This window comes from Eucalyptus grandis, chromosome 1 (assembly GCF_016545825.1).
Source record: "Eucalyptus grandis isolate ANBG69807.140 chromosome 1, ASM1654582v1, whole genome shotgun sequence".
Taxonomy (NCBI): domain Eukaryota; kingdom Viridiplantae; phylum Streptophyta; class Magnoliopsida; order Myrtales; family Myrtaceae; genus Eucalyptus; species Eucalyptus grandis.
This window is the reverse complement of record NC_052612.1, coordinates 1,240,876-1,267,094: the sequence shown is the minus strand read 5'-3', so window position 1 is coordinate 1,267,094 and position 26,219 is coordinate 1,240,876. Positions and strand designations below refer to the sequence as shown.

Sequence of the window (26,219 nt, the reverse complement as noted above, 5' to 3'; positions counted from 1 at the left end):
TTCAAGAAAAACCTTCATCCAGGGCCTCTCTTGGATCCTTGATGCGATTGAAGGATTGCCTCACCAAGGAAGGGTAATTTCTTGTTATAGATGAAGCCAAATATCTTTAGGGTTTTTTTTTGTCTTTTCAATTAGATTTACTTTTAAGTTAAAAATGATACCTTTATATTAGCGATGGCAATACGCTAACCGTCAAAATACTTTAAAAAAGAAAATAGAGAGGCAAGAAAAAAAGTGAAGAAAAAAGTAAGTTTTTTTTTTTTTTTTTTTTATCTTTATGGGGATTTTCAATTTTTTTGTGCCTTGATCTTGATAGAAGATCATTGTTATATTTTAACTTTTTTGAAGTCTAGTGGATTTGTAGAGTACCTCTGCACAGAGACATAACCTAGGTTTGGGTGAACTTCGTTAACAAATTTTTTGGCATGTTTTTCTAATTTTGTTATTTTATTATTATATTCTGCTTGATGAATAGTTTGCTAGCGTTATTTTTCTGGAATCGACGTGCGATTTTGTAATATTTCTTTTCTATGAGGGCTGCACCTGTCTTTATCTTTTGGCATGAGCTACTATGATATATTTCTTATTTTAATGTGTTGGTGCTTGCATCCCCAATTAGTGTCTTTACCTTTCCCATTACCTGACGGGACCCTCTTAAGTGTTTTACAGTTAGGGATCCTGAGATCCAGACGAGACTTGAGATGAACCATTTTAACGTCCTGCTTAGGACGAAAGTACTCTTCATGCCAATTCTGCAGATATTTAGAGCTGTCAAGGGATAAAAAGGCCATAAAAAAGAGAGAAATTTCTTAAAGGGGCAAAATGATTGGCCAAATTTATCCAAAATCCAAAATCCAAAATTTGCTGCCTTTATCTATCCCTCTTCATGGTTTGGGCATGACCGAAATTGTTCATGTCATGATCTCCCCGAGTCCCCACGAAAAGCTTCAAAGCCTTTTTAAGTTATTATGCTTCACGCCATGAAATCCCCGTTAAACAACCCTATCACGTGCCGCCCTCAGCCTCTTGAACAACTCCTCAAAACACCGGACCGGCCTTCCACAGCCGCAAGACGAAGAGGATTTCTTCTGCTGTACCGGTCGCCAATGCAGCACACATCCGCCTCGACACTCAACAGTTTCGTCACGGTTTGTGAGCGCCGTTTAACTGCTCTTTAGCGAGTTTGGGTTTCCGATCAAGGATCGTGCATCCGATGGTTGCTGCCATCTGTAGTGGAGTCTCTCTATAATAAGATTAAGACCACCAGCGCGAATAGAGCGAGAATCAATCTCTTAGCATGGGCAGAAAGAAGTTGTATCTCCTTTAACCTCCTATTCGTAAAGTCTGCTCTCATTTTCGATTTAGGGACAGAGCTGAGCTTCATTACGAAATTGATATATCTTGCTAGAAGATGGCTGTGAAAGTCAACTCCTGAATCCAGTATTAACTATCAGCACCCTTCATAAGAATGATTATTTTGTAGACGTTGAAATTCTATTATATTTATTGTGGAGATAAATACATTGGAAGTTCTAAAACTTGTTACGAAAACCCAATCGAATTCTAAGATTTTCAAAATATGCAATCAAGTCTTAAAACTTTTGTGATATGGAGGAGTTGTGATTGTTAATGGCAGGAGCGATACATTGGTGGAGATGATGGTTGGTAAGGAAAATCTGCATTGTCTTCTTCCTCTGACGGACGAAGATTGCTGGGCCATATTAAAAAATGCAACCGGTGTTGACCTTGAACTCAATCCTCAGGTTTTCCTCTATGAAATCTCAAAAAATGCAAGAGAGAGTTGGGGAAATGACGACAAGAACGAAACCAGAAGGAATGCGTGTTGGTTGAGGTCATGGCTGCAGGCGAGGCTAGCTTGACCGGCCACCGTGGGTTTAAAAAAGCAAAGAAGAAAGAAAAGGAAAAAATAAAAATAAAATTAAAAATTAGAAAAGTATTATTAAAAATTGTTCACGTTAGCATCGGTTGGACAACGGGTGCTAGCTGACATCCATGTTAGTTGGGGAAACGATGTCAAGGAAGAAACCAGAAGGAACGCGTGTTGGTTGAGATCATGGCTGCCTCCATGGGTTTAAAAAAAGAAAAGAAGGAAGAAAAATAAAAATAAAAATAAAAATAAATAAATAATTAGAAATTTTTTTATTAAAAATTGGCGTTAGCATTGGTTGGAAGGTTGGTGCTGGCCACATCCATGTGAGTGGCTAGGGAAACGACGACAAGGATGAAATCGGAAGGAAAGCGTGTTGGTTGAGGTCATGGTTGCAAGCGAGGTGAGCCTGGCCGACCACCATAGGTTTAAGAAAGCGAAAAAGAAAGAAAAGGAAAAAAAATTAGAAAAAAGTATTGTTAAAAATTGTTTACGTTGGCATCGGTTGGACAGCTGGTGCTGGCTGACATCCATGTTAGTTGGGAAAACGATGACAAGGATGAAACTAGAAGGTACGCGTGTTGGTTGAGGTCATGGGTACAGGCGAGGCGAACTTGGTTGGCCACCGTGGGTTTAAAAAAGCAAAGAAGGAAGAAAAGGAAAAAAAAAATAAAAATTAGAAAAAAAAAAATCTTATAAAAAATTGTTCACTTTGGCATCGGTTGGACGGCTGGTGTTGGCCGACATCCATGTCGTGTTGCTAGCCGAAATTAGTCGGATGAATTGAATTGACACAAATGCAAAAATGTTTAAAATTGAATTGGAAAAAAAGATTTAGAACTAAATTTATAATTGTAATAAGTTGAGGACTTTTTTTTTTTAATATAATTCTCCCGCAATCAATCACATTTCGAAAATGTAGCACAAAAAAGGAACAGTGTTGACCTTGAACTCAATCCTCAGGTTTTCATCCGTGAAATTTGAGAAAATGCAAGAGAGAGTTGGGGAAACGACGACAACCACTCCTCCAAGACATACTGCATGAGCTTTCCCATCATCCTCCCTTTCTCTTCTTATGCTTGTCCCTCTTGTCGTGCCTACTTCACCTTGTCCCTTCCCTCAACCACTCCTCCAGAACATACTTCATGTGCTTCCCATCATCCTCTTTTTCTTTGCCTACACTCGTCCCTCTCCTCATCCGCTCCTCTAGCATGTACTTCATGTGCTTCCTATTATCCTCCCTTTCTCTTCCTACACTCGTCCCTCTCGTCCCTCTCGTCTAACCTACACTCGTCCTCCTCCATCATGTACTTCATGTGCTTTCCATCATCCTCCCTTTCTCTTGCTACACTCGTCATCTGCTCCTCCTCCACATACTTCATGTACTTCCTGTCCTCCTCCCTTTCTCTGCCCACACTCGGCTCTCTCTCCTTGCATCACATTCCCCTCAAATTGACGAATCCTTCCTCTGCTTGGACTCCTCTCTCTCCCTATGGTATCCCTCCGCACCTGAACCACGTTGAAATTCCAAGTAAGTGTTAAGCACTACACAATTCGCATAATGCTAAGATTCTAATCATCTAATCAAGTATAGATTAGGTCACTTGGGAAACATTTTCTTTGTACTGCTACGGTTAGTTAAGAAATAGGGTCAATAGGATTTTAAAAAAAAAATCCTATTTTTAATAGTATGGTGCTAACATTGAGCTTCTGATTCCTATTCACACACATAAACTACCACATCCATGTGCTTCAAACAAGGCTTTATCCACATCTAGACAAGTGTAGCTCCTAAGATTATTTTGTATCTAACAATGAAAAACTATAGTCTAGGTGGTATAGTAAGTAAAATTTCATACGCTGTCCGAGAGATGAGATATGTCTTTGGAAATTTATTGTATGGCAGAGCATTTGAAACTTGAAGGGGGAAGGAAAAGTTACTGTTAAGAGCTAGGAAAAAAGTACTCACTAATACAATAGCGTGTGCATTGCCAACTTAAGCCATGTCAATATTTAAAACTGCAGTCTCTATTTGCAGGGCCATTGAGCAGAAAAATCACATTTTATTTGGTGGGACAAATTTCTAAAATGGAACTAGAGTAGGCCGGAGAAGCTGGGAGGTACTGGCAAAGCCAGAAAACAGGAGAAGAAATGGGTTGGAGGATTCGTCTTGCTTTAACAAAGCTATGCTTTTGCTAAGCAATCTTTGGAGAATAGCCTCTTTTCCTAATGCTTTTCGACGACAAGATTTTAGGAAAAATTTGACAGTCATGCAGACTAAAAAAACTAGTGAAGATAGGAGGGTGAGCTATGCCATTTTCGAAATTTGCAGACTAGTATGCAACAATATGAATGTTCAAGAGGGCGATTATTGCTAAATAGTATGACATAAAACATAAATAAAAAACACTTACCACATGACATAATGTCCAACAATGAATTATACAGCAAGAAATAAATTTAAAACTTACAATTCATGATACTTACATTTGTGTACTTATTTAATTTATAGGAAATGACATTTCAAATTAAAAAGAATATGTTGAAAGAACACTAATTAATTAAAAAATGTATTTTTGTCCGCGTAAATTTCAGAATATTATTTAACTTCTTGCAATTTGTGTAGTTTTACCAAATTATAGCATCAAGCTGAGATTAGAACAAATGAAATTTCAAATCCACGCATTCCAGCGCTTTATTGTATATTGATGAAGATGAGAAGAAGATATCACACCGTGTTTGCGCGATTCAAAGAGTCTTCATGTGACTGTGTCAAGTCATCAAGCTCAGTCGGATACTCAGTCTGTATATCTTCTTTTCTGCCCAGCACCTCCAAAACTTTCTGAACAACCTTATCGACAATTTCTGTTTGGCTGCCATACACAAAAGTACTTTCATTAGTCGACTGGATTAAATTCATACCCACACTCACACGAGGAATGTCCATTTTTTCTTTTCAAACTTCGAAATTTGCATTGAATTATCAGTATAGGCTAATTTAGTAGAATTCATTGGATGTGTTCTTCTATATAGTATTGGTTTACACAACAACCAAAATTACCAAGTGACAAGCAAAATTTCGGCATTTATAACTAAGCCTGTAAAACATTTTCAGCACTTGTAATAGAAGAATCATTTTCCAATAAAAAAAAAGAATAAAAGAAATAATTTGGTCGGGCAATGTTTTATCCCCTAAAACAAAAGCAAAAGAAAGAAGAATTAGACAGACATCTTAAAGGTCGTTTTACCTTTGTCCCTCCTCCACCTTCCATCCCTTGATTTGACCAACCTTTGCAAGAGCCTCTTTGAATGCCTTAAGTTCAACTTCCGAGGAAGGATTCTTCAGTTGTGGAGTCCGATGTTTAACATCCCCAGGTTCCACTTTATAAAAGATGGGGAAAATCCTTTGTCTACCCTCTAACCGAGACACATTGTTCATCATGCGTTCAAGCTCGATGAGACACCATTTACGATCAGGATAAGTTTGAGAGATGATGGGTATGTAGAATTTGGAGTTATCGATAGCTTGTAGAATTGTCTCACCAATCTTATCACCCACCTTGATTTCATCTTCATCCCTGAATACGCGGATCCCGGCTTTTTCCAAGCTTTGATGGAGGAAGCCCGTGAAGTTATAACGAGTATCATCTCCACTAAAACTCAAGAACAAATCGTACCGAACTTCTGATGCTCTGGCATTTGAGTGTGCCATATCTAGGAAGCGTATTACTTCCAGACCCCTCTCTCTCTCACCCTAGAAAAGGAAAAAAAGATCGGTAACTTGGTGTGGCGTGGCCTAGCTAAGAAGTGAGCTGAGGTTTTTGGAATGCTTCCGCAGTGGAGCACACACGGATGACTGATAATCCAATGAAGACGGAGATCCTCGGGAGTAGACTATATGTTACACAGACACGAAAAAAGAAGAAAAAGGATCATCCAGCAGATGAAGGCGTGTGTAAATAGATTTAGCGAAGGTGATTTCTGCTTAGAGTGAACAATCAGATGCGAAAACACAAATATAAGTGTCGCAACCTTGGTGAGCCACCCGGCTAAGAGATTATTAAGTCTAAGCTCGTCGTCGCTGCTTTTGGAGGGAGAGGTATGCCGACAGATAGGTTCAGCGGGAGGAGAGGACAGGGCCGTCGGAGCTCGTCGTCGCGGCCTGGACAGCAAAGCAGCTCGTCAGAAGAAAGGAGGCGGCGGCGGTGAGCAGCAGGCGTCGGGAGCGGGGAGCAGTGCCCTCGTCGTCCCTCACGGGCTGAAGATGCGACGTCGATGACTGCAGACGACTGTAGGAGCAACACGAACGAGCGGCTTCGTTTAAGTAAAGCTTCCCGAGATCAAAGGTCCCGTCTCTTTCTCTCTCGTCTTTTCTTCCGTGTGTCAGACCAAAAGGAAAAAAGAGCCACCCCTTGGAGAGATCAATGATGATATTAACAAAAGAAAAAAAACCGTTCCTTTTGAGAAGACCAGATGGCTTCTGTCAGGATCGGGATGAATTTTAGTTCTTTTTATCAGTAAAATTCAAATTTTCGTTAAGAAGAGTACTTAAGGAGATTAACTGGTTAAGGTGGTAGAGTTGTGAAGCTGAAATTTTTAAAGTCTGAAGTTGATCTTGACATCACTTATCTTCTTCTGTAAGCTTTGAAGTTGTGGTCGAGAAAGAAGAAAATACGGCGTTGACGTGGCTTGCTACGTCAGCATTTTGGTTCACGTGTGTACAGCATGAAAGCAATTTCACGTCGAGACCACCCAATCAATCGAGGCTGAGCGTCACTGCAGGAACTAATCAGCTTTAGATAGCTTTTGATGGGTTCATTAGAAATCTAAATAAAACGTGTGAAAGAAATTTAATGGATTTGACAGGAATGATATTGACAGGAAACTTCCTGAGTAGGAAACCATGCTGATATTGACAGGAATGATATAGACAGGAATCAAGAATGAGACAGGAAAAGGTACCCGCGTAATGATATTGACTTTGAATGCCATCTCATAAGCCGGGTGCTCTATCCTCAAATTACCTCCGACTTTTCTCCATCTTTCTCTTTCTATTTTAAGTTCGCGCGTCGCATGTCAAGGTGAGCTATATCTGTACCATTATTTTTTGCGCCAAAAATTCATTAGGTCATTTTCATAAGTAAGCACGTGGCTAGAGGTTATCAATATATGAAACGTGGTTATTGTTGACGACAATGAGAATTGTGACCGATAGACATCGATGACCATGGACTATGCTGTCGACACATGATGGTGGATGGTGACAATTATCATGGCAGAGTTGGTCGACAAGGATACCAGTTATAAGGGATCGAGAGATTATCGATTGAGGCACGATTGAGGCACCATGTGAAGAATAAATGTACGGGACGTGCCGAAACTCAAAATTTAAAATCACTGATGGACAAAGCAGTGAAAATAAAACTTGTTAAAAAATATCTCGTTCAACTTCGTGTCTACTTGCTAAGGTGGAGCGTTAGGTAAGAAATAGACAATATCCGATTTTATTATCAGCCGGCCAGGTCTTTGAGAAAGGAGAAAAGATCTGTACCATGTGAAATTACCATCAAGTGAGTGGATTTACATGCCGGGACGATCGACCAATTCAGTGGCCCAGACAGTATATATAGCAGGATAGCCTTCAGCTTCCATAGGGTATGCTCTTTGGTGATGAACTTGCTTCTGCTGTTCATCTCATCCTTTTCATCGTGTGCAGTGCATATACACATGCGTTCTGGGCTCACCTTTTTCTTATTGTTTTTCCATGTTCTGGGACGTGATTGCAGAAGTTGAGGCTTTGAACGTACCTTTTTCTTATTGTTTTTCCATGTTCTGGGACGTGATTGCAGAAGTTGAGGCTTTGAACGTATGTGCAGTAGCAAGTGCTTATATCTGTGTTTTTGCATGGGGGGCAGAGAGAGGTCTGGAAGTAATACGCTTCCTAGGTATGGCACACTCAAAGGCCAGAGCATCAAAAGTTCAGTACCATGTATTCCTGAGTTTTAGTGGAGATGAAACTCGTCATCCCCCATGGGCTTCCTCCATCGACACTTGGAAATAGCCAAACTCCGTGTATTTAGGGACGAAGATGAAATCAAGGTGGGTAATGTGATTGATAAGAGACTTCTACAAGCTATCGATAGCTCAAAAATCTACATACCCATCATCTCTCAAACTTATCCTAATTGTAAATGATGTCTCATCGAGCTTGAACGCATGATGAACAATGTGTTTAGTTCAAACGACAGAAAAAAAGGATTTTCCCCAACTTTTATAAAGTGGAACCTAGGGATGTTAAACATCGGACTCCATGCCGAAGAATCTTTCCTCCGAAGTCAAACTTAGGGTGTTGGAAGATACGTAGAAACTTTAGAAAGATTTGATTAGATCAAATCATAAGGATTTTATTGAATCAATTAAAATCAGATCTAATATGTACATTGTATCATTTCCTTTTCTTTTACACATACTCTGTAATATAATGTAACTCTGCACATTTAGTGAAAGTCGGAGAAATACATTTGAATTCCCTATCCTTCTTCTTCTCGTCCTTCCCTTTCCCTTCACCTTTTGACATGGTATCAGAGTAGCCGAAGACTCTGACATAGCTTCTGCTCTGTTTCCTTTGATTGCTTAGAGGAACTCTATCCTGCAAAAGAGTTGTCGAGAGGAATCGCTACTTTTTTTTTGAAGGGAAATTTTTCAGTATGAACAAACTGGAGAATCTCACCTCCAGTTCAGACGAGCAAACAGCAACAGAAACGACCCCACGGGCTTCCAGCATTACTTCCATGGCTGAACAACAATTTGGCCAACCCCAGATCCAAAATCAACACGCATATTGGCAAAATTTTTCGGCTCAGTTTAATCTTGGTCAGCCATTCTCGGCATATCCCTACCAGTGGATGCCATATCCATGGATCCATGGGACAAATCCAGTCACATCACAGCCGAGATTTCAAAGTAACATGCCGAGCGATGGAGGCCTACCAACCAGCACTAGGGCAGGCTCGACCATCGACCCGGAGCAGACTGGTGGATCGAGTGATTCTGGTGTGAGACTTCAGGGGCAATCCATAGATCCATACTAGGGAATCCCACCTGGGTTTCTTCCATTTCCTTTTGCGGCCGCCATGGGTCGACCAGAACCCGGCGACGCACTCTATGTCTCCACTGCCGACGGACCGGAGTTGTGGCTCATTAGCCACCCTCTCATAGGTCTAGAAAATTACTCAAGTTGGGCGCGGGAATTTCGGTAAGCCCTAATCACAAAAGACAAAGAGGGGTTCATCGATGGGACCATTCCCATCCCGACTGACGAGAAAGTGGGAAGATAGTGGAGAAAATGTAACCAATTAGTCAGAACATGGATCGGCAATTGCATCAGCCTAGATTTCGTTGCTAGGTTACCACCCACAGAAGACTCAAAGATTATTTGGGACAGCATCCGAGAAATGTACGGCAAATTGGATCGGGCAAAACAATTTTCGCTTCACCAAGCACTCAACGAACTGAAGCAAGGAAACACATCTGTGACGACGTGCTTCAACAGGCTTTCAACACTCTAGAATGAGTTGGAAGCCGCTGAAGAAAAGCTGGAAGGGCCCGAATCAACCCTCCAGCAATATAAAGCTATGAAAGACAGAGAGAAGGCGACTCGATTCTTACTCATACTCAACAATTCGTATCTTACCTTTAGATCGCAAATACTGGCCATGGAACCAGCACCAACCCTCGGCCGGATCTTCCAGCTTGCAGTACAATAGGAGAATTAGAGGCTTGCTTCATCGGACAGCAAGAGCTCCGAGACCCTAGCGTTGGCGGCAAGGGTCGAGAAGGAGAAAACCCTAGAAAAGAAAGGGTACGAGCAGTCGCTAGGGTTCACGGAGCAACGAGGGTTGCTAGGGTTTGTGGATCAAAAAGGGTTTAAATGGGGCCTTGCGGACAGCCAGGATCGGATGCCACAATCCGACGACTCCAAAGTCGCGTGAGCTCAGTCTGATCTGGACGGTGGAAATGCGTTCAGTCCAAGGGGATCCAACTGTCCTCAAAATTCGAAAGGATATGGGCAAAATTTTAAAAATAAAGGCAAATTATTCTGTGATTTTTGCAAGCGGCCCCATCACACAATTGACAATTGCTGGAAATTGCATGGCAGACCTGGAGAAAAAGAAAAAAAGGGAAATGAAATATCTGTAGTAGCCTATCAAATTTCAGGTTTGATAAATTCTACAAATCAACATATTACACATGGGGAATATCAGCAACTTATGCAGGTCTTACAAAAATTGGATGTCCAAAAGAGGGGAAGCAGCTTTACAGGTATTTCTTATTGCCTAGTAAGTACTATTTCTAGAAATACCTGAATTATTGATTCAGGAGCCATTGACCATATAGCATGTGATAGAAGGTTATTTTATCCTATTCATAAAAAATTAGATGATCTTGTCATTGTGCAATTACCCAATGGAAACATTGCTTATGTCACTACAACGGGGACAATCACCCTTAATTCTCATATTGTCCTTACCAATGTCCTTTATATTCGGACTTCCAATTTATTCTCATTTTAGTGTCTAGAGCCTGTAAGGAAAATTCCCGTCGAGTTCTTTTCGATGTTGATACTTGTCTGTTTCAAGCCCTTTCGACTGGGCTGGGGTAGTCTCTCTGAGGATTGTTTTTCTGGAAAAGCTTGCTGATAAATTTTAATCTTTTTCCTTGTAATAAGAAATCATTGTGTAATTCAACTTCAATGATAGAAATTTCCTTTTGCACTCCAGATTGGGTCATAGCTCTTATTTTTCTTATCCCCAATGTCAAATTTGCCCACTTGCAAAGCAATCGCAAAGTCCTTTCCCTTTGAGCCAAAGTCGTTCAAAAAATATCCTTTCCCTGTTGCATGTTGATGTCTGGGGACCCTATCATACATTAAATCATGATGGGTCTCGATTCTTCCTTACCATTGTGGATGATCACTCTAGAGCCACGTGGGTTTTTCTCATGTAGTCTAAAAGTCAAGTTGTGTCCAACTTAAGAACATTCCTTTCCTTGTCAAAAACCCAATTTGGGAAACTTGTGCAAAGAATAAGGATAGATAATGGGAATGAATTTTTCAATCATGAATGTGCGGATCTTCTTTCATCACAAGGGATATTGCATGAGAGCTCTTGTACTTATACACCACAACAAAATGGAGTGGTGGAAAGGAAACACCGTCATCTCTTGGAGGTTGCAAGAGCTTTAAAGTTTCAAGCTTCTATTCCAGACAATTTTTTGGGGGATTGCGTATTGACTGCTGCTTATTTAATTAATCGCAGGCCGACCAAGATCCTTGATGGATGATCTCCCTTCTAGATATTTTTTGGAAAGAAGCCTAACCTGAACCACTTGAAAGTTTTTGGTTGTCTGTGCTATGCTGCAATCGTCGGACCCAAGGATAAGATGAGTCCACGTGCTCGCCATTGCATCTTCATGGGATATTCTACCTTACAAAGGGGATACCGGATTTTTGATCCAAGTACAGGAGAATTTTTTGTTAGCAGAGATGTTATATTTCAGGAAACTGTCTTTCCTTTTGCCAACCACAACAAAGGTAGCACTGAACTAGGGCATTCTCCAATTTCTTCTGCTAAAGACAAGTCTGAAGGTTCTGGATATATCTTCTTTCCTTCATTGACAGATACACAACGATTTTCCAAATCCACTACCAACACAACACCTTTAGTGGACGTCCAGAATGAAAGACCGAATGATGAGGTTCCTTCAGACCCGCCTACTTCAAATTCGTCTCCTGTGGAAATTCCAGACAATGCTCCATCTTTGGAAGATGATCGACCTAGACGTTCCGGTCGTACCACTCGACCACCTACCTGGACTAAGGACTACATATGTGGAGTCAGGAATTCACCAGGTATTCTTTTTCCAATCTCCTCTTATGTTTCCTTCGATCACTTGTCCTCGGCACATCGATGTTGCATCGCTCACATTTCTGAAGAGCAAGAACCATCCAACTTCCATGAGGCAAGTAATGATCCATGATGGCAAATAGCCATGGAGGCAGAATTGAAGGCCCTAATGGATAATCACACATGGGATCTTGTTACCCTACCTCCACATTGCAAGGCAATCAAATGCAAATGGGTATACAAGATCAAATATCAAGCAGATGGATCGATTGAAAGATACAAAGCACAACTAGTGGCTAAGGGCTTCACAAAGAAAGAGGGTTTCGACTATCACAAAACTTTTTCCCCCATGGCCAAGGACGTCACAGTCCATTCCTTTCTCTCAGTGGCAGCCTCTCAAGACTGGTTATTACATCAGATGGATGTTTATAATGCCTTCCTCCATGGAGATTTAGACGAGGAGATATATATGGAAGTACCACAAGGTTTACGGAGACGGGGAGAACAAAGTGCGTTGTCTTCGTAAATCCTTGTACGGACTCAAGCAAGCATCCAGACAGTGGAATGCAAAATTTGCTGAATCACTAATAGCCGATGGCTTTCAACAATCCGAATTTGATTATGCTGTTTTCACATGGACTCAAGGTACGTCATCTATCAACTTGATGATATATGTAGATGACATACTCATTACGGGGAATGATGAAATAGCTATCAAAGGCCTTAAGGAATATTTGCATTCTACTTTCCATATTAAAGATCTGGGATCCCCAAAATATTTCCTTGGAATCGAAATCGCTTGATCAAACCAAAGAATCTGTCTCAGCCAGAGAAAATTTGCATTGGAGATCATTTCAGAAGCAAGATTATCCGGATGTAAGCTAGCTATGGTACCGATTGAGCAAAACATCAAACTGACTACGGCCGATCATGATGCTAGACTATCTCAGGAGGCAGATCCTATACTCAAAGATCCTTTGGGCTATCAGAAGCTTGTTGGGAAACTCATATATTTAACTATGACCAGACCGGACATAAGTTATGTTCATGCATAAGCCAACAGTTAGTCAGTTCATGCATAAGCCGAAACAGTCTCATATGAATGCTGCGCTGAAAGTTGTGAAGTACTTGAAGAAATGTCATGGACTTGGAATTCTTCTCTCTAGGAAGTGTGACATGAAGATGATTGCATACTATGACGCAGACTATGCAACCTGTCCTATGAGTAGAAGATCGATAATCGATTTTTGTATCAAATTGGGGGATTCTTTGCTTTCATGGAAAACGAAGAAACATCCAACTATCTCGTTATCTTCAGCAGAGGCGGAATATTGAGCCATGGCTAAAACCACATGTGAAATAGTGTGGTCGAGAGGGTTACTTTAGGATCTTGGAGTGCAGGTTAAGGGACCAACAAAATTATTCTGCGACAATGATGCGGCCCTCAAACTTGCATCCAACCCTATCGTGGATGAGAGAACGAAGCACATAGAAGTAGACTGTCATTTCACCCGCGAGAAAATCCAGGAATGGATGATTGAAACATAAGGGATTGGAACAGAAGAACAACCGGCGGATGTCTTCACCAAACCTCTATGTCAAAGACAACATGTGTATCTCTTGAGCAAGCTTGGCGTCTTGGACATCTACAAGCCACCAGCTTGAAGGGGAGTGTTGGAAGATATGCAGAAACTTTGGAAAGATTCGATTAGATCAAATCATAAGGATTTTATTGAATCAATTAAAATCAGATCTAATCTGTACATTGTATCATTTCCTTTTCTTTTACACATACTCTGTAATATAATGTAACTTTGTACATTGAGTGAAAGTCAGAGATATACATTCGAATTCCCTATCCTTCTTCTTCTCATTCTTCCCTTTCCCCTCACCTTCTGACATAGGGCTTTCAAAGAGGCTCTTGCAAAGGTTGGTAAAATCAAGGGATGGAAGGTCGAGGAGCGACAAAGGTAAAACTACCTTTGAGATGCTTGCCTAATTCTTCTTCTTCTTCTTTTTTCAGTTTTTGTTTCAGAGGATAAAACATTGCCCTATCAAATCATTTCTTTTCTTCTTCTTTTTTTTAACTAGAAAATTTTGAAAACTACCTCCAATTCCAAGTGCTGCTCCTATTGAACTTTACATCCTCTACTCGAGACATCTTCTTTTAGTTGTTATAGCTACTGCTGGCGTTGGGGCATTCATTACGGGTTCAAGGTTATATAATTTGTCATGACCGAATTGCAGTGTTCAATAAATGACCTTGAATTTGTCTACATTTCTTAGTTCCCGATTCTCCCTACTACAAGTGTTGACTGAAAGTCTTTACCACCGAAATTTTGCTTGGGCACCATGTGATAGCCACTTGGTAATTTTGCCAATTGTGTAAATCACTACCATATAGAAAAATGGTTGAGTGAATTCAATTCTACCAAATGAGCCTATACTAATTATTCAGTGTATTTAAATATCGTTTGTAACCACATGTGATGCATGGGTATGAATTAAATCTAGTCAACTAATGAAAGCTCATTTGTGTACAAGCAGCCAAGTAGAGATTGTCGATTTGGTCGTTCAAAAGGTTTTGGAGGAGCTAGGCAGAAAAGATGAGTCACAAATTGAGTATCCGATTAAGCTTGATGACTTGACACGATCACTTGAAGACTCTTTGAATCACGTAGAGATGGTATGATATCATCTTCTTCATCAATATAGAATAGACACGTGTGAATGCACTGATTTGAAATTTGATTTGTTCTTTTCTCAGCTTGATGCTATAATTTGGTAGAACTACACAAATTGCAAGAAGTTAAATGTTATTCCCAAATTTACGAGGACGAAAATATATTTCCTAATCAATTAGTGTTCCTTCAACACGGTCTTTTTAATTGAAAATGATGTTTCCTATACATCAAATAAGTACACAAATACAATTCTCATAAACTGTAATTTTTAAATTTATTTCTTGCTGTATAATTCATTGTTAGACGTTGTGTGATGTGATGCTTTTTTTTTTTTATGTCAAACTATTTGCAATAATCGCCCTCTTGAACGTTCACATTGTTGTGTACTAGCCTGCAGATTTCGAAAATGGCATAGCTTGCCCCCTACCTCCGCTAGTTTTTCAGTCTACATGACCGTCAAATGTTACCTAAAATCTTGTTGTCCTAAAGCATTAGGACAGGAGGCTATTCTCCAAAGATCCATTAGCAAAAGCATGGCTTTGTTAAAGCTCGACAGATCCTCCAACCCCATTCCCCCTCTCGTTTTCTGCCTTTGCCAGTTCCTCCCATCTTCTCCAGCGTACTCAAGTTCCATTTTTGAATTTTTCCCACAAAAAAAGAACGTAATTTTTCACTCGATTGCCCTGCAAACAAAGACTGGAGTTTTAAATATTGACATGGTATAGGTTGGCAGTGCACACACTACTATTTTAATAAGTACTTTTTTTCCTAGCGTTCAACAATCACTTTTCCTTTCCGCGCGCCCCTCCCCTCTCCCTATAGTTTCAAAAATTCTTCCATATAGTGAATTGCAACAAACAAATCTCAATTTGTCGGGCAGTGTATGAAATTTTACTGAACATAACACCTTGACCACAATAGTTTTTGGTTGTTAGCAGGATGAACATTGCAAGATACAAAATAATTTTTAGGAGCCACACATGTCTAGATGTGGATCATTATATGAAGTACATAGATGCGGTAATTTTTATGTGCCAATAGGAATTAGTCAAGCTAAATGTTAGCACTATACTATTCGATTTCTTTTCTTTTCTTTTTTCTTTTATAAAAATAATCCTATTGACCCCAGTTTTTGAGTAACTGTAGGAGTATAAACAATATGTTCCACGAGCAACCTAATCTGTTCTAAATTAGATGATTACTGAGAAGAGAAAAGGTTAGCATTATCTTAATTGTGCAGTGTGCTTAAAACTTACGTGGAATTTCAACGTGGTCCAAGTGCAGTGGTATACCGGGAGAGGGAGGAGTCTAAGCAGAGGAAGTATAGGGACAGCGAGGGGTCTAAGCAGATCTAGTACTGGGAGCAGATGGAGGAGTCTAAACATAAATAGGATGGAGGACATGTACATGGAGGGGGGCAGTGGGATCACAGGGAGGAGAGGGAGTGGAAACAGCAGAAGAGGGAGGAGCAGTGGAAGCAGCAGAAGGAGTAGCGGCGGGGGAGAAGAAGCGGGAGAAGCAGTCAGGGGACGTTTTCAAGATATTCGTTTGGAGCATTCTTGGTGTACCTTTTTTATGCATCGCGTTTCAACCATTCTCTGCTTCAGAACAAGGAAACAAGTCAATAATTAGAAGTAGATGGGTTATGGACTCCGCCTACCTCTCCAGGCCACTGATATTACAATTTTAACGGAGCAATATATTATTATATAGATATTATTTAGGATTTGTCTTGGTTACAATCGGACCGCATTGTTTCTTTCTTGTTTTTCTGTGCAAATGAATGAAGTGTTGTTTTGACCAAAAAAAGAAAAGAAGGGAATGTAGTAAGAGAAGAAAATAATTATAGTAATTTACTCTTGGAATCATTGGGTAAACAACCTAACGGCATGGAAACATAACTAGGGAAGAGGCCAGGAAAAAAAAAAAAAAAACCGGAAACGCTAGGAGAGAGTTACCAAAAATCTAGTTCCTAATGCTGGTCAGGTCGTGTTATCGAGCTTAGTTTTGGCACGTACTTTACGATGAGATATAAAAATGAAAGATTTTATGGCATGCTATTTCAACAACCGAATCAGGCTTTGAACATTTTTCGACCATTTAAGTGCTGTACTTAAAGTGCGTTGAGAAGACAGGTATACGAGATAATTTTATCATTGTTATATTACACATGGCGGCATAATCAAATTGGGTTATTTGATTTGTACTCATTGTCAGCCTATATGTGATGAGAATATGAGACATGAACATATGTGCAGAGCGGTTCTGTTTTTGGGACTTAATCACGGGCACAGCCGAAGTAAATTTTTAGGGCATAACCATCGTCACCTAGCAAAGTGGGACCCTAGGGTTCTCGACATTGCAATTGATTTTAGCTTTTGCCGACTACTATTGATTTATGTCGGCATCTATATGGAAATCGATACTGCACTTAGTTATCGGATTGCTTGTTGGTTGCGAGTGCATATATTCCTTAAATTTGCATTATTTGTAGCTCGACGATAGAAGTGGCATTACTCACTTGCCGAGACGTGATATTGTTCGCCCCTTTTTGACCTTTCCTTATTCCGAAGCTGAGGATCCGTGAACGTTGCACTTCAGTAATTATGGAAAGGAGAATTATAAGAAAAATTCCCAAACTTATTGCAATTGTGCTAATTTAGTCATCGATTTTCTTTTGGCCAATTTAATCCAAAACCTTCCTAAACCTTTTAATACAATTTAGTCCATCCGGTGGGGCGATGCTGACATGGATAATTTTTTAGTAATATTAAGTTTTTTTCTCTTTTTTTTCCCATTCCTCCTTCTTCCTCTAACCGGTCATCGAACTAATATGATTGACCAAAGGCCAGGCTCGCATCACCGTCGGTGGGCAAGGGCAAGCTTGCCCAACCATTGGCAAGGCAAGACCTTGTTAGATTTGGCAAAGGCGAGCCTCATCAAGGGTGGCTGAGGTCAATCTCGCCTAGCCATTGGCTAGCGAGGTCGCCTTAGTCCGGTGACCGGCCAAAGGAAGGAGGAAGAGGGAAAAAAAATTAAAGAGAAAGAAAATAATTTTTTTAAAAATAATAATAAAATATAATAAAATATTATTAAAAATTATCAATTGTAGTGTCGGTTGTGTTACACTAGCATCGGTGCCACATTAGTGTCGGCTGGCCAAATTTGGACAAATGGACTGAGACACGATTACAAAAAATTTAAGACACAATTAGTAAAAAAATAAGTTTAAGATTGAATTAGTCAATTATAATAGGTTTAGAACTTTTTTGATTTTTTTTTCTCAATTTTGGAATGATATTAGAAACTTCATAATAAATATTGTTTAAGAATTTTGTCTTTATACGCGCGCACTCACACTCACACTCAAGCACGTGACATCGTATGCGGAAACGAAAAACCTTAAAAAGATATAGAACAATCTGAATGATTTTCCAGCATTTAAAAAAAAAAAAAAATTTCTCCTTCTGTTTAATATTTTCTTTTTATTTCCACATCAACGACTAGATTAAGCAGTAATGTCGTGGCGCTGACATGGTTTGTCCCATTTTAGCTTTTTTGTACGTTACGTATATGTGTGTGTTTACACCAAAAATTGCCCAAGTCCTTGACCATCGACTCGCACGAGGAAAGAACCAGCAAGACATAGATGAGGAAAAATCTGCCGAGTCCTTTTTGCTGGCAACCATAGACGATCGATAGAAGAGATGAGGAGTTGGTGACACGCGATATAAAAAGAGAATTGGGTACTGTTGAGTCACTGAATGTTGGTAAGTGAAATGTGGTTCAATCGACAAAAGAACCGAAGTTCAAGCGAAGATCGACAAATCAAGAGCGATATAAGTGTTCAAGTCTTCCAATCAATGATTTCGGCTACAATTATAACTATCCAGCATGAGCACGATCAGATGTGAATATTGAAAGCCACTACTGCTAATGGCCGAGAAACATGGGTTGTTCGTTATAATCGTTCTCAACATAAAATGTGATTTGTTTTCTTTGTAACTTTTGTTTGCAGTCACTAGTAGCTATAAATATCATGATTATAATTCGACTAAAAAATTACCAAAATTATTGCTCGATTTTATCTTTTTATTATCTTTACATTTCGGTACCCTTTTATATGACCGGCTATGATTGCCTCTGATTTTTATACCTTTAATTTTAAAATTTGTGTCAATACATGTTTCACGGTCCAAAAATCAACAAAGTACCATTCACATCATTTGTCAATTCTCATATTGATGCATATTTCAAAAGGTGTTTAATGGACACTTTTCGGAGAAACATTAGGTATGCATGATAGAAAAATTAAATTAAAAAACGTTGTATTTTAATTGGAAAAAGAAAAGTTTGAGCACATGATTGAATGTTTTGTGAAAGCAAGGGATTATTGCTTCTTCCATCCCAAAAAAAAAGAGAGTTCTGCAGTCGATTTTGCCTTGTCCTCGGCCTCCTTATTGTTTTCGCGCCGACCAGCGCACGTCTCGTAACCCAACATTTCTTGCTCTCGTCCTCACGCTCGCAGCGCTCTCTCTCTCTCTCTCTCTCTCTCTCTCTCTGTGATAAGCGGCGCCGGAGCCGGCCTTCGGGCCCACAGGTAAGCGATGGATGAATATAGAGATGGGTCCTTATTCTGGAGACTCCTTTTTTACTCTTTTGCTTCTGTACGATCTCCACCTGTTTGTTTTTTGTTTTTCGTTTTTTTTTTTTTTTTTTTTTGCTCTTAAACTGGATGCAGTGGCAAGAACTTTCATTATCTTTTGAGTTCTTCGCCTTGGCTTTTCACCTGTATTTGTCTAGTATGCTTGAATAAATTCTGCCCAGAGGAAAAAAAAAAGGACCATTTTCCGGAAAATCAGATAGTTTGTGTCACGTTGCTCTAGGGGGTCGGGACAAATTTTAGTTCCTTTTTTTTTTATTAGTGAAATTCAAGCTTTTGTTAAGAGTTGGGTTGGCCCCGTTTGGGGCCGACAAGGGCTCGACGACCCTTGCCGGCTATTGACAAAAGCAACCTCATCCAAGGCAAGGGTTGCCTCTTTTAGACGAGGCCGTTCCTCGCTAGCCACTAGGGAGGTGACCTTTGCCCAGATTAGGCAAAGGCCAACCTCGCCGATGGCCATGAGGGTAGCCTAGCCCTCATGCAGCCTAGCCCAGGGCAAGGGTATCCCTTGCCAACCGTTGGCAAGGTCAGCCCTAGCTAGTCTAGAGCGGGGGTCGCCTCGCCTAGGTGAGGCTGTCCCTTGTTAGCATCGGCGAGGGTGACCCTTGTTGGATCGAGTTGCCCTCAGCCAGCTCTTTCCGGCATGGTTGGTGGTCGAGCCATCGGCAAAGAAGAAAGAAAAATTGAAGAAAAAAAAAAAAAAGTAAATGACTAAAACACATTTGACAAGCTAGAAAGGTAAGTTCTTATTTGAAATAAACATAGTCATTTGAGGCTATTATTTGAAATAGGATCTACTTTAGGCCATTATTTAAGAGATGATGGCACTTTAGCCCTTATTTGAAACAAGATTCATTTTAGGCTTTTATTTAAGAAAATGAAGGCGTTTCAAATCTTTCTTTGGAATTTTTCCTTTTTTTTTTTTTTTAATTCTACCCCAAAAAAATGGTTGATCTTTGGGGTTTCCCATATGCCACAATATTAGTTGTATAATGATTTTATGGGTCAATCATACTTTCCTCTTTTTTCCCCTACATAGAAATCAATTGAAAAAAAATTTCAGATTCACTTTCTTTTTGTTTATCTCGACATCGCTTTTGAAAATTATGGAAAAGTTTCATCATTTCCGATCACCGAGATTGTTTTTTCCAACGACCTTCATTGGGTCATATATCTTATTTTCAAAGGTGTTTTTTTTTTTTTTTGGTGAATTTATTTTCAAAGGTGTTCCTCTTTTCTTATATACATAATGTACAATAGTTTGTGGTACGTTTTAATTTTCTAAACCTTTCTCAGCATCTTTTATTGCTGTTTTCTCATAATTCTTGAACTTATTTTGCATAGCTTTCTTGGAACTAGAACCAATTCACGAATTATATCCACCATCAAACAAATTCCTTATATCGGTCTTGCCGTGCATTATTATATGTTATTTGTCGCGGACTTTCATAACCTTTTCTTGTCCTAATACAACTATTAACTTCATAGTGACTTAGACGGGTTACGCAATTCGACGACCATATGCGCCAAGACTAACAATTGTTTTTTTTGTTTTCGACTTGTTATGTATACTCAAATAGTAAGTATTTCCTAATAATTTGTTAATGGACGACAAAAAGTAAAGAATGGAATATTCAGTCCTTTTCAAGAAAAACCTTCATCCAGGGGCTCTCTCGGATCCTTGATGCGATTGAAGGATTTCCTCACCAAGGAAGGGGACTTCTTCCCTACGAGGGCCTCTTGCACCAGTCCCTATCTTTTGGACTGGATTTTCAAGATGCGTTTCTTATTTTAATATGTTGGTATTTGTTTGCCTCACCTTTCCAATCAATACAATATATTTTTCTTATCCTGTACCCGATAGTACCCTCTGAGTATTTTACATCTAGGGATCTCCAGATCCAGATAAGCATTGAGATGAAGCCTTTCAACTTCATGCTTAGGACGAAACGTACTCTTCATGGCATTTCTGCAGATATTTAGAGCTGTAAAAGGATAAAAAGGCCATAAAAAGAGAGATGTTTTTGAAAGGGGCAAATGAATGGCCAAATTTATCCCAACTCCAAAATTTGCTGCCTCTATCTATCCCTCTTCGTGGTTTGGACACGACCGAAATTGCTCATGTCATGATCTCCCGGAGTCTCCACGAAAAGCTTCAAAGCCCTTTTGAATTATTATGCCTCACGCAATGAAATCTCCGCTAAACAACCCCATCACGGGCCGCCCTCGGCCTCTCTCGAACCAGCTCCTCAAAACGCCGGATCGGCATTCCACAGCCGCAAGACGAAGGGGATTTCTTCTGCTGTACTGGTCGCCAATGCAGCACATGTCCCCCTCGACATTCGACAGTTTCGTCACAGTTTGTGAGCACCATTTAATTGCTCTTTAGCGAGTTTGGGTTTCCGATCAAGAATCCCGTCTAGAAATTTCATGCGTCCGATGGTTGCTGCCATCTGTAGTGGGGTCTTTCTATAATAAGATTAAGAACCTCAGCGCGAATAGAGCGAGGATCAATCTCGTAGCATGGCCAGAAAGAAGCTGTAGCTCCTTTATCCTCCCAATATTCGTAAATTCTGCTCTCATTTTTTATCTAGGGACAGATCCGAGCTTCGTTACGAAAGTAATATATCTGGCTAGAAGATGGCTGTGAAAGTCAAAACTCCTGAATCCGATATTAACTATCAGCACCCTTCATAAGAGTGATTATTCTGTGTTGACGTTGGAAATCCATTAGATTTCTTCATGATCCAAAATGTTTCAAAGGATCAAATCACCGCAATCAAGTAGCATTTCCAAAATGTATCACCCAAAAAATAATAATAATTGAGAGAACAATCAAGAACTTACGTCCGTAATATTACGTCCGTTGAATAGGAATTCAAAAGGGAACATAGATTTGAAAATGACAAAAAAGAAAAAGAAAAAGAAAATTGCAATATTTTGTTCCGTTAAAGTTGCAGTATTAGTGACCTGGAGAGGTAGGCGGCGTCCATAACCCATCTACTTCCATTTATTGACTTGTTTCCTTGTTCTTAAGCAGAGAGAGGTTAAAACACAACGCTTTAAAGAGGTACACCAAGAATTCCCCAAACGAATACTTCCTCTCACCGCTTCCCCCGCTTCCTCTTCCCCGCCGCTACTCCTTCTGCTGCTTCCACTGCTCCTCCCTCTTCTGCTACTTCCACTGCTCCCTCTCTTCCCTGTACTCCCACTGCCCTCCTCCATGTACACGCCCTCCAGCCTATTTATGCGTAGATTCCTCGATCCCCTCCCTGTACTAGCTGCACTTCCGGGATACCGCTGCACTTGGACCACGTTGAACTTCCGCATAAGTTTTAAGCACTGCACAATTAAGATAATGCTAATCTTTTCTCACTAATCATCTAATCAAGAACAGATTAGGTTGCTTTGGAAACATATTGTTTATACTTATACAGTTACTCGGAAATTGGGGTCAATAGAATTATTTCTATGAAAAAGAAAAGAAAAGAAAAGTAAACATTCTTCGTATAGTATAGTGATAATATTTAGCTAGACTAATTCCTACGGTACATATGAACCACCGCATCTATGTACTTCATATAATGATCAACATCTAGACGTGTGTGGCTCCTAAAGATTATTTTGTATCTTGCAATGTTTGTCCTACTGACAACCAAAAACTGTAGTCAAGGTGGTACGGTAAGTAAAATTTCATACACTATTCGAAAATATGAGGTTTGTCTTTTGCAATTCATTGTATGGAAGAAATTTTTAAACTTGAAGGGGGGCAGGGGAAGGAAAGGAAAAGAGACTATCGAAAGCTAGGAAAAAAGTACTTATTAAAATAGTAGCGCGTGCACTGGCAACCTATACCATGTCAATATTTAAAACTTCAGTCTATGTTTGTAGGGCAATCAAGCGAAAAATCTTTTTTTTTTTTTTTTTGGGGGGGGGATTCTAAAATGGAACTTGAGTACGCCGGAGAAGATGGGAGGAACTGGTGAAGACAGAAAGTGGGAGGGGGAATGGGGTTGGAGGATCTGTCGAGCCTTTACAAAGCCATTAATCGACCTTTGGAGAATAGCCTCCTGTCCTAATGCTTTAGGACAACAAGATTTTAGGTACCATTTGATGGTTATGCGGACTAAAAAACTAGGGAAGGAAGGGGATAAGATAAACCATTTTCGAAATCTGCAGGCTAGTACGCAAGAATGTGAACGTTCAAAAAAAGGGTGATTATTGCAAATGGTATGACATAAAAAAAAGAGGAAAAAATAACTCATCACATCACACAACGTCCAAAAATGAATTTTACAGCAAAAAATAAATTTAAAAATGACAGTTTACGAGACTTTTATTTGTACTTATTTAATATATAAAAATTAACATTTCCAATTAAAAAGAACGTGTTGAAGGAAGACTAACTGATTAGAAAATATATTTTTGTCCGCTTAAATTTCGGAATAACATTTAACTTCTTGCAATTTGTGTAGTTCTACCAAATTATAGCATCAAGCCAAGATTAGAACAAATCAAATTTCAAATCCTTGCATTCATGGGCGTTAATTGTACATTGATGAAGAAGAAGTTATGGTACCATCACTGTGTGATTATAAGAGTCTTCAAGTGACTGTGTCAAGTCATCAAGCTCAATCGGATGCTTGGTCTGTGACTCATCTTTTCTGTCTAGCTCCTCTAAAACCTTTTGAATGACCAAATCGACAATTTTTGCTTGGCTACCATACACAAAAGTGCTTTTATTAGTTGACTAGATTTAATTCAAACCCACACATCGCACGTGGTTATAAACAATATCTAAATACACTAAATAATCAATATAGGCTAATTTAGCATAATTGAATTCACCGGATGCCTTTTTCTATATGGTAGTGGTCTACACAATGGTTGAAATTACCAGAGACATGGTGCCCAAGCAAAATTTCGATATTTATAGCTAAAGCCTGGAAAAGATTTTCAACACTTGTAATAGAGAGAAAATGTAGCAAATTCAAGGTCATCCATTGAACACTGCAATTTGGTGATGACAAATTATATAACCCCAAAACCCATAACAAATTCCCCAGTGCCAGCATTAGCTATAACAACTGAAATATTGGGGAAGATGTCGAGTAGAGGATGTAAAGTTCAATAGGAGCAACACTTGGAATTGGAGGTAGTTTTCAAAATTTTTCATTTAAAAAACAAGAAGAAAAGAAATGATTTGATAGGGCAATGTTTTATCCCCTAAAACCCAAAAAAAAAAAAAAAAAAAACAAGAAGAATTAGGCAGGCATTTTAAAGGTAGTTTTACCTTTGTCGCTCCTCGACCTTCCATCCCTTGATTTGACCAACTTTTGCAAGAGCCTCTTTGAACGCCCTAAGTTCAACTTCGGAGGAAAGACTTTTCGGGCGTGGAGTCCGATGTTTAACAACCCTAGGTTCCACTTTATAAAAGATGGGAAAAATCCTTTTTTTGCCATTTGACCTAAACACATTGTACATCATGCGTTCTAGCTCGATGAGACACCACTTACGATCAGGATAAGTTTGAGAGATGATGGGTATATAAATTTTGGAGTTGTCGATAGCTTGTAGAATTGTCTCACCAATCTTATCACCCACCTTGATTGCATCTTCATCCCTAAATACACGGATTCTAGCATTATTCAAGTCTCTATTGAGGAAGTCTGTGAAGTCAAAACGAGTATCTGCTCCACTAAAACTCATGAACACATCGTACTGAACTTCTGATGCTGCCTTAGTGTGTCATATCTGGGAAGCGTATTACTTCCAGACCTCTCTTTCTCTCCCCCCAGAAAAAAAAAAAAGAAAAAAAGTTGGTAACTTGGTGTGGCGTGGCCTGGCTAAGAAGTGAGCTGAGGTTTTTGGAATGCTTCCGCGGCAGAGCACACCCAGATGACTGATATTCCAATGAAGACGGAGATCCTCGGGAATATACTGCATTTTAATGGCAAGTGGTCAGTACACAAACACGACAAGAGAAGAAGAAAAGATCATCCAGCAGCTGAAGGCGTGTGCAAATAGATTTAGCGAAGGGGATTTCTGCTCAGAGTGCACAATCACATGCAAAAACACAAATAAATTTGGATGAGATTTTACGTAACTTCATAGGATAATAGTGCCAAATTTGGACTTCATCGGAATCGGCTCCATGGATAACTGGTACCTCCCTGGCAAAGGATGGCCATGGTGGTGGTTCGGTGAGGTGCACGCCGCGGTGATTCGGCTGAAGATTTGTGACACGGCTTGTCTCATCTCATCTTGGTAGTGACTTTCGGCCGCGGGTGGCGATGCAAGACGAAGCTGCAAGGGACACCGAGCGAACCCGCGAAAACAGAAAGTGGTTTCGTCGTCACGAGGAAGGATCGCAAGCACTTTGCCGGCAGACGGACAACATATGCTTTTCACAAAGTGGGGCAGGAGCAGGAAGAAGCAGCACAGTATCAAGCGGAGGCTCGAAAGCACAAGCGAGAGAGACAGACGCTATCTTGATTGGCATGGGTCTTTTCAAGCTTTTAGGGAGAGCGACGGAGAGAGACTTAAAACAAGGTTTCGCTTACCAGAAATTCCTAGATCAATGCGTCCTTATTCAACCAACAGCTACCCGTATCGCAATTTTCCGAATTCCGAACATGAATCCTCTAAATTCATCAAATAAATGATGTGTTTGATCTTAAATGGGGCGAGAGGACTATTTATAGACTTGCTCTAAGTGTTGCTCACATGAGGGAGAAATTGTTTAGGATGATACATTGAATAAAGACGCAATCGAACCTGTGTAATTTAACTATTAATGTAAGGTAGCAGGATGCTTTTTGGCTTTTCGACGCACATGGTATGACATGGTTGGTTGGTCGTTGGTCATTGGCCGAATTTTTGGGCACCATAAAACGATTAGAAGCCCTAAGGGAAAGTGGTTCAAGGAATTTAATCTTGAACGATCCTCCCTTCTTTGGAATTGAATAAGCCGCCGAGAAGCGCACCGCCCGGATCATTTCGAGGAGAATCGATTTCGAGTGGGGTATATTTGGTTCAAATGTGCAATTAGGACAAACAAGATGGGAAGGATTCATCTT

The 26,219-nt window shown here is 39.9% G+C and overlaps 1 protein-coding gene across 1 annotated transcript; it reads right to left on the bottom strand.

Annotated features, from left to right (window-relative positions):
• Nucleotides 1–3,076: 3,076 nt before the first annotated feature.
• LOC108957815 (toll/interleukin-1 receptor-like protein) lies at nucleotides 3,077–6,199 on the bottom strand. Its single transcript, XM_018869178.2, has 3 exons — nucleotides 5,137–6,199; nucleotides 4,623–4,761; nucleotides 3,077–3,397 (listed from the first exon to the last, which is right to left on the bottom strand). Exons 1-3 carry the CDS (start codon nucleotides 5,598–5,600, stop codon nucleotides 3,215–3,217), a joined length of 786 nt encoding a protein of 261 aa, XP_018724723.2. The 5' UTR covers nucleotides 5,601–6,199; the 3' UTR covers nucleotides 3,077–3,214.
• Nucleotides 6,200–26,219: the final 20,020 nt, after the last annotated feature.